Source organism: Aegilops tauschii, chromosome 2 (assembly GCF_002575655.3).
Source record: "Aegilops tauschii subsp. strangulata cultivar AL8/78 chromosome 2, Aet v6.0, whole genome shotgun sequence".
In the NCBI taxonomy this organism is placed as follows: domain Eukaryota; kingdom Viridiplantae; phylum Streptophyta; class Magnoliopsida; order Poales; family Poaceae; genus Aegilops; species Aegilops tauschii.
The window spans coordinates 431,152,166-431,161,141 of NC_053036.3; the positions used below are offsets into that span (position 1 = coordinate 431,152,166).

Here is an 8,976-nt window from a genome sequence, read left to right on the forward strand (position 1 = left end):
AGATTTATATATGTTGGGTAGGGGGATTAATTTGAACAGGGGAGATGTGGCTAGACTCTGGCATGATAGCCTGGAGGGTAGAATTCCTTTTAGAGACAGATTCCCACTATTATTTGAGATTTGTATTGAACAAAACTGCACTGTTGAAAAAATTGAATGCCTTGATTAGATCTCCTCTTTTAGGAGGAGGATGTCTCCTGAGATGATGAAACAATGGGAGTAAATGAAAAAAGAGGTGGTAACTCTGAAGCAAAGCGATTTGCCGGATGAGGTTTATTGGAAACTGGACAGTTCGAGCAAATTTACTACAAAATCCATGTACAAATGGCTAGAAAGGGAGATAGTTGGCTCTAACTTTAAATGGATTTGGGATGCCAAACTGCCTCTTAAAATATAGATTTTCTTGTGGCAAATGGCGCAGAATGCCATCCTGACTAGGGACAACATGAAAAAAAGATTATGGCCGCGGGACCCTCGCTGTTCTTTTTGTGACCAATTAGAAACAGCCCAACACTTGCTTTTTTTGTGCCCTGTTTCTAGGGTGGTGTGGAGAACCGTTGGGTCCTTGCTTGGAACTGATTGCTGCCCTAACTCTGTCTGGCAATACTATGCGTGGGTATATAGCTTCTTGCCTGGGCTGGACAAAGTGTACACCGTTGGCTTGGTTGCTATATGCTGGGCTATTTGGTTGGCCAGGAACTGGGCCACTTTCGAATTCAAATGGATTAACTCTCCATTTGAGATTGTATTTACAGCATGTGCCTTTTTGATGTACTGGGCAGGTCTCCAGAAACCTGAGATAGGAGAGATAGTGAAAAAAGGAGCGGAGATGTTGAAGGAGAACACAACACAGATGATGCTGCTATGTGGTCCTCTAGTTCCAGCTGGGGACGGAAGCGATGGGAACTGAGGAAGAAGATGCTGCAGATCCCGCTCAGTAAGTCTCTGGTGTACTTTGGCAGGGAGAAGTCATCGACGCGTCCTGGAGATCACACTGGATGAACTGGAGATGTTCTGGGAGTTCATGTGGAGAGTCTTTTTATGGTTGTTTTGTGGCATGGTACTTGATGGTGGCGTTTGCAAGATTTGTGATACTATGTGTAGGTGTCCGTAGTGCAGTTTGGGTGACATCAGGTTTTCGCCCCATGATCTGTTGTTCCTGATGACAGGCGCTCATAATGGGTTTCCTGGTGTTGCCCCGAACTCGCTTTTCCTCTTTCTCTTTAGTCCTGCTGGTTTCAGTTCCTGAGAAATTGTATTTCCGTTATGATAATGGAAAGGGGGGAAGCCCGGTTCGAAAAAGTTGCTTATATGTAGCACTAAAGGTGCCTCATATTTTGTGTGATTTTTCTCATTTTTACATAAATCAACTTAATAGGCAAACCTACTAGGCAAAAAAATGAAGTTGCTTTTCTATAACACTAAAGTTGTCTCAATCATACCCAAAGTTGCCTCGAAAAAAACTTCGACGAAACCTATCGATATGAGATTTAGTTTTGAAGAACTCGTCAAGAGAAACGCAGCTATGAAAACAAAACTGGATTTTGACGCTTAAATCAAAAGTTAAAGTTTTTTAAACTTTTTGAACCACCTAATAAATGCACGTGTGGACAAGATTTCTTTTTTGACGGACTGTGTAGAACATGTGGGCTACTCCTTCCATATTTGGAAGAGCGCTTGATCCCTTCAACGGGCGCTCGGGTGTCATCTAGCCGTGTCCATATTTTTTTGCTAATATACCCAACAATTACTACCCGGTTACTATTTTTGGGGGTGTTTGGTTCCAGAGACTTTTTGGTAGCAACAACATCGAGCGAGAAAGTAGCAACAACTAAATTTTCTTAACCAAAACAATAAATAGTACTGGTACTGATTGAGAATAAAGTCAACCCAATCTTTTCTTGAAAAACCATTTTGGTTTCGGTGCATTTCAATTCAAACGCGAAGATGGAGTAATAAACCTCGCCAGCGATGGTTGGGATTGCGCGAGTATCACAACGCGACGTGTGAGCTGGTGCAATTTATGTTTCAGGCGTATCCCGCCGGCCCGTATCCTCTCCTTCATTGATGCGTACGTGCAGATGTTCAGACTACGGGCAAGCTGGTAATGCGACGCAACGTCTGGATATGGCATGAATGAACCTGGCCTGCGCGGGGTGGAGCGATAATTCAAAATCCGCCGTACTACCGCGCGCTCGCAGCCCCGGTACGAGCGGGTTGGTTGGTTCGGCTTCGGCTGGCCAGTAGTACTCGAGTACCGCCCCGAAATCTAATTTCGGGCCATAACAATCGGCAATCCGCATTAACTGCATGCGGCTCTGCTGCCCCAGATCAGATGGACACGCGCGTTCGTCCTCGCGTTAATCCCGTGCCGCCCCCTCTGCTGTGCGCACGCCCATTTGAAATCCCCACCAACACCTCCTTCCTTCGGCCAGAGTTTTCGGAGCAGAGCAGCGCAGAGCGGGGCAGGGTTTTCGCGGCGCACCACCGTCCAGGTGTCGTCGTCTAGGAGGAGGGAGGGGAAGGGCGGCCTGGATCGACGAGATGCACGCGTGCTTCCATGGCGGCGGCGGCAGCGGCAGGACCAAGACCATCAGCATCATCAGGGACCTCACCAAGAACGTACGCCGGCAGCCCAGCGCCATCCGTCAGATTCCGTTCCATCCTTCCCGTGTACGGTACGCGCGCGGATGCATCTAACGTGTCTGTGTGTGTGTGTGTGCAGATGAAGTCCATGTCGCTCAAGATGAAGGCGGGCGGCGGCGGGGGCAACGCGCGGGCGAGGCGACGGCGGCGGAAAGGGGCGGAGGGGGAGGAGGACCTGGAGCCGCAGGACAAGGACGTGGCAGCGGCGTCGGCGTCCGCCAAGATCGCGCCGGAGGAGCGAGAGGGGAAGACGCGTGCGCCATGCGACCGGTGCCGCTCCGGCCTGGAAGACGTCCCCGAGGAGGGGGAAGAGGAGGAGGCGGCGGCGGACCATGCGACCGGGGAGGAGCAGAGCGACGGCGAGTGGGTGGCGGAGCCGGAGCCCGGGGTGCTGATGACGCTGGTGTCCCGCCCCGACGGCACCAACCACCTCCGCAAGCTGAGGTTCCGGGAGGAGCTGTTCGACGGGCCCCGGGCGGCGCAGCGCTGGTGGGCGGACAACTACGACAGCATCGTCGAGCTCTACAGCATCGTGCAGTCCACCGGAGGGTCGCACGAGGAGGAGGACGCCGAGGACGGCATCGACGACGACGAGCCCGCGACGCCGTGCCAGTCCGAGGACGACCACCACCAGCCGCGGAGGTGGCCGCGTCTGGGGTGCGACTCGGCCTCCACATCCGCCGGCCCGTCCAGCGGAAGCGGAAGCGGCAGCGGCAGCGGCGGTGGGTCGGCCAGCACCGTGGGCTCGCCGATACTGGGCCTCGTCGTCGCCACGCCTCCTAACAACAGTAGCAGCAGGGGCGACAAAAGCCCAGGCCAAGCACAATCACACAAACACAAGTGTCGTTCCTTGCACATAAATTAGACAGAAATGATTGTTATTTTTAGGTTTTTCTCCAGTCTTTCGTGCCCATCAATCTCACAGAAGCAGGTCTGGTCACGGGTTTTACAGCTTTTGTTTATACTGATTCACTGGTTTTCTACGGTAGCTCGGTGGACATGTCGTCCTGCTTGTGCCTGTGCCCCTGAAGACGTCATTCTCAATTGTATCGATGCTTCTGCAAGGCTGTAAACAACAGCCAGGCATTTTCCACAGAGAGGGGTGGCTTGGGCAGTTGGAGCAGTTAAGATCGGCTATCGATGGAACATGAGTAATGACAAGAATGTTTAATTCTGGGAGGATGTCTTATTTGGGCACTGCTGCCTGGCTACACAGTTCTGGGAGCTATATACTCCACTACTGTTAATGAACAGAATTACTCCATTGCCCAGGTCTGTGATGGTGTGCATTCAAAGCTTCAGTTTCGTAGAACTGTTGATGATCGCCTCATGGATCAATTGCTTCACCTTTGTGAGATTGCTCGTGGTGTCTCTCTGTCTGACGAGAAAGAATGTTATGCATGGATGTATGACACATCTAGTTTGTATTCGGTGAAATCCCTTTATGGTTTATGCCATTGTGAGTAATCCAGGATTATTCCTGCTTATACCCATTCTGCTTGGAATATTACTACTCTTAAAGTGTGCACGTGTTTCTTAGGTTTTTAAGTAACAACAAAATACTGACTAGAGATAACCTTGCTAAACGACCAACTGTGGACGGCTCATCAAGTCATCATGTGTTATTTTGTGCTGAAAATGAAAGTGCCATCACTTAGTCTTTGCTTGGGTGTTTGCTAAAAACATTTGGAAGCTCGTCTCTGACGTACTTTCGCTTGACATGGGTTTTTTTTTTTCAACCTGTTGCTCGCTGGAAAACAAAATGCCTGCAATGTTGATTTCTGCTGCTGTATCATGGACTCTTTCGAGCTATCGCAGTGCTATCTGTTTCCAGGGCAATAGATGAAAAGGCTTGCTGGATGTATGGGACAGATTACTCTCAACCATGGCTGGAAAAGATTGTGCAAACCTACTCAGCTGGAGAAATTGGAGGATCACACACACCAGGCGTATGGAACACAGACGCGAACAACTGTTGCGTCTTGCCTGCAGCTGAAACCCTTGGCGGGAGCCTTTGATTGTACTGGAGGTCTTGAGCTGCACCAAAGTCTGACGCTTACCAATTGGTTCAGGCAGGACGAAGCCCTCGTCAAGCGATTGCCCTGCACTGCACTGGATGGAAGGCAAGACTCCAGATTCGTGATTACTATCCTGTGTGTGGGCCAGCTTTGCAAAAATGCTGGCGGCTCCTCGGCTTGTACTCCCTCCGTAAACTAATATAAGAGCGTTTAGATCACTATCTAAACACCTTATATTAGTTTACGGAGGGAGTAATAGGATAGGTCTTTGTTACCTGGGATTTTACCTGTACTTGTGGCTGTGTGTGACAGCACACTGAACATGATTTCTGTTTTCAGCTGGCTTCGTTTCAATAAAATGGGCCCGGGGACACCCCTATCCTTCTAACCAAGAAAAATCCATAGTTTATGGTAGCTCAGCCTTCGGGCAATCAACCATTGTTTGGAGAGGAAAAAGCTCCAAACGATTAAGGCAGTGAAGGATTTGTTCTTGCCGTGTTTGCAGAAAGTCGGCAAAGTCTTCTGGATAGTACTATTAGGCAAGAGATTAACTTGATGGTCTAAATCAACCATGCTCCCAATAATGTGGAAGGTTTACTGCCTCAAGCAAGAGCTGCTGCAACTAGCAAAGAGCAATAGCGGCTCTCGAATTCTCGATCCTGCTCGTAAGATGCTCATCCTCAAGTGCTCCATCAGCGCAACACAACCTTTGGCTCGCTTGTCACCCTCTGGTTCGACAAGGCCATCGTTTGATACACCACCTACAGCATGTGAATGCCAGTTGAAGCCCAGACTGGGTGGCTCCTTCAGCACACTCCGAGCTTTGGAATCCAAAATTTATCTGTGAATCCTACGATAGACACCAGAGACTGCTTACCAGGGCAGTTGGTTCGACACCTTCACCAACCCAGCCAATACCAATCTAGTGCTTAACAATGCTCATGGGATAAAACTCTGCAGCAGGCTCATGGCGACGGACAACACCGGTGGCAGGTTTCTCCTCAATGTGCAAGATTATGACAGAAACCCTGTGTTTACGCTGTGGCTGCACTCTAGAAACCAGTACAGCTCGTCTTGGTCTAGTGACACTGTCAGGAACGGCTCACAGTTGGCAGCACTCCACCTTGACAGATCAACAATCAATATCCCATCTTTGGAGATGATCTGCATGGTGGACCACCACCACCGTGCCACACTTGACGCGGATGGGAATGGGATACTCCGGCAATGCATCTGCCAAAGATGGCAGCAGCGAGTATCCAGTGGAACGTTCCTGCAACCTCATCCCAAGGAACATCTGCAACATCCTTGTAACAGGAGATGCAAGCAGAGTATGCATGCTGACACGTACCACAGCAGTTCAACACAAAATTAAAGCACAAGTACTGCAAATTTGACTGGGCAGGGAACCAGAGGCGGGTTGCCATTTGCCAGTTCCCAACATGTTATGCATTCACTGATCAGCAGAAGTGCTGAGGGTGCCAAGCAGACGTCCAAGCACAGAGTCGTAACTTTGATGAACAGCATTCAACATCCAACCAGTTTGATCTACTTTCAGTGATAGCTGTGGACTGGACTCGTGCTGCCTATGAGCACAACTACTCTATCAATGAGGATAATTGCATGAAATGTGCATGATGAATTGTTTCTGCACTGTGATGGTGTTTCACCAAGTTCGTTGCTGGAAGAATCTGCTGCTGTCTAACGGGAAGGCGAAAAGCACCATGCGCAGAACACTGTGTCTAAACGTGCCAAAGAACAACAGCTCCCGATCTGAGCTTAACAATGACACACCAAGTGCAAGAAAGAATAGGACATATTGGGTCTATGGGACCTCTTTGCTCCTTGGACACTCTATCCTTGTAAACCTTCCCCTCACTTCATTTATCCTTTTTGGAGCTCGTATCTTGCGGGTAAAATGTTGAACAAGAAGTACCTGATGACGGATTGAGGATAGAACAATACTAACTGACTGGGCCAATGACCGCTACTGGGCTGGATGTACCAATCTTCCGGTGGTGGAATACAAGGCAGCTTCTCTTGACATGAATAGGGTCCAGTGTTTGTGTCTCAACCTGTAAGCGCATTGACTATGGCAAGCGATCAAACTCCGGAACGCCAACTACTGTGATAACAGGATAGTAGGAGCCAGCGACGCGACGCGCCCTAAAATGCATAAGATGACCCATATGCTTGATGGAGCAGATGAGATCCATGTGCCTCCTGATCCTGCACCCAACATCAGTTCTATTCAGTAATACAGAAAATCAACAGCCGCGAAAGAGATGGCTAAAGCTAATATACATCTATGTTCTACGGCATGCACTCCAACAAGAATCCTCAGTTCTCATGTAACACCATGCTCCAATAAGTGACACACTGTTGTGCCACATCACCCCTATCTGATATCTCTATGTTGAGCAGTAATACACCTCGAATTGTCAAATTCTAACTGCTTGGATGTTAATTGAGATCTGTCTTCACATGCCTTGGGCCTTTTATATGCTATATAATTTATAACTATGACGAAACAAATATACCAGCATTGCTCTGTCATACATTGACTGCTGTTTCTCACTGGACATTGGAACAGGTTATCGTGACATCTATCTAAGACTTGGGTGCTTTGGAAAAGCCTAGTTCAGCAACATCTGCAGATAAAAGTTGTACAGTAACAGATAGCATTGCTTTCGCAGGTTCTACTCAAATAGCCTCCCAATTTCGCAAGCTGCAGTCGACGATTGTTTTGTATAACAAATATGCTACTACCACACTATTTCAGCGTACGCGCAGTCCACAGTTAAAGGACTCGCTCAGCTGCGTGAGCATCCGCTTACCTAAATGGCTCAGAAGCGGCCAGGCCGGACCCAGAAGAGCTCCCGCATGATGACCACGATGATCACGATGTTGGGCACGGTCGTCAGCACCACCCCCGCCATGGACACCGGCGGCCGCGTCCTCATGGGCCCCCTCCGAGCCCGCCGCCGCTGCGCGTACCCCTGGAGCTCGGCCTCGCTCCACCGCTCCGGTGCCGGCTCGATGCCGGCGGAGGGCACGAGCGGCGGCGGGAGCTGGAAGGGGCACCGGGAGCGCCAGGACGAAGGCGGCAGGCCAAGGCGCGCGGCGCGGGGGAGGAAGACGGAGGTGAGGGCCCACCCGAGAAGCGACGCTCCGGGGCAGAGGAAGGGCGGGTAGGAGGAGCCCCGAGGAGGGCACGGGACGCGGGACGCCAGGAAGAGCTGCGAGTGGAGCGACGGCGAGTGGGAGGGGTGGGTCAGGATGTGTGTCAGGGCCTCGGTTCGTTGCGCCCATGTGGGGGTGGGAGTGGGGCTGGAAACGGTGGTCGGTGCTCGGCCTTTGGATTTAGCGTCGGCCATGGCGACGGCGGTGGAGTGGAGGCGAGCTGGCGAAGCCGGAGTGGACGGCGTCGGTTGCCCGGCGAGAGGATAAAGAAGAGCCGTTCCGGCGAACACGTAAATGCGGAATACGCCTTCTTCTCTTGTTTTCCCCGGTATTCGGCGCAGCCAGAGTATAAGATATGGCTGAATTCATAGTTAGTTTTGTCTTTGTTTCGGAGTTCTATTCGAATTTCTGTTTTGAGATTTTGTGACGTGATCTATGATCTGTATATGTTGAATCCATGCTATTGTTTTTCCCAAATGAAAGTGCCACATGTCTGAGTTTTTTTATGACAATTCCGATCACACATGGATGGCAAATTTCAGCGGCACATCGCAAGTTTCTGTCAAAAATAAACCAAAGCACGAAGTTGTCATGCTTGCAACCTAAAATTCTCATCCTCGCGTAACTAAACTTGCTATAATAACATTCAATTTGTCATGTGCTCGTACCTGATGTGTAGCAATTATGAGAGTCCTTGCTTTTTCCAAAAAAAATAGCGGACGCTACACATTGATCGGACGATAATCCTATAAGATCGACAGCCGGGGCAGCCGTTCGATAAAGTCATTTGATCCCTCTGCATGAGCCACCGAGCCTTTGCAACAAGCCTCGTGTTACGCATAACGCTTTACAACACGAGCCTTGTTGCGATTATCTTAACAATTTTTTCAGTGGCTATTTTCTGCGTGAAAGGCGTCCGATATCTCCCATGAGCCTATGAGCTTTTGCAACTTGCAACAAGCCTCATGTTACATTGTGTTTATGTTGCGTCCGTGCATCTTGCAGCAACAGATATGTAGCAGATGATTCAGTCAGGGCATGCGGCACATGGATAACGCGCCATACGTTTCGCGCCCAATTGGCCGACTAAATAGAAGTATTTCCTATAAAAATTTCATAATTTCTATAG

The 8,976-nt window shown here is 49.7% G+C and overlaps 2 protein-coding genes across 2 annotated transcripts; one reads left to right on the forward strand and one right to left on the reverse strand.

The window, feature by feature from the left end:
- The first annotated feature begins 2,188 nt into the window (after positions 1-2,188).
- On the forward strand, positions 2,189-3,817 carry LOC109758034 (uncharacterized). The gene is made up of 2 exons (XM_020316880.2): positions 2,189-2,622; positions 2,726-3,817. The coding sequence occupies exons 1-2, from the start codon at positions 2,545-2,547 to the stop codon at positions 3,509-3,511; spliced, it is 864 nt and encodes a 287-aa protein (XP_020172469.2). The 5' UTR covers positions 2,189-2,544; the 3' UTR covers positions 3,512-3,817.
- A 428-nt stretch (positions 3,818-4,245) lies between these two features.
- Positions 4,246-8,296, reverse strand: LOC109758018 (uncharacterized). The gene is made up of 2 exons (XM_020316865.4): positions 7,502-8,296; positions 4,246-6,893 (listed from the first exon to the last, which is right to left on the reverse strand). Exon 1 carries the CDS (start codon positions 8,039-8,041, stop codon positions 7,511-7,513), a length of 531 nt encoding a protein of 176 aa, XP_020172454.1. The 5' UTR covers positions 8,042-8,296; the 3' UTR covers positions 4,246-6,893; positions 7,502-7,510.
- Between the last annotated feature and the right edge of the window lie 680 nt (positions 8,297-8,976).

Bases quoted from the DNA above. Each gene is read 5' to 3' on its own strand.
- LOC109758034 (XM_020316880.2), top strand. From the start codon at position 2,545: ATGCACGCGTGCTTCCATGGCGGCGGCGGCAGCGGCAGGACCAAGACC. The intron at 2,623-2,725 runs GTACGCCGGCAG...GTGTGTGTGCAG, and splicing joins TCAGGGACCTCACCAAGAAC to ATGAAGTCCATGTCGCTCAA.
- LOC109758018 (XM_020316865.4), bottom strand. From the start codon at position 8,041: ATGGCCGACGCTAAATCCAAAGGCCGAGCACCGACCACCGTTTCCAGC.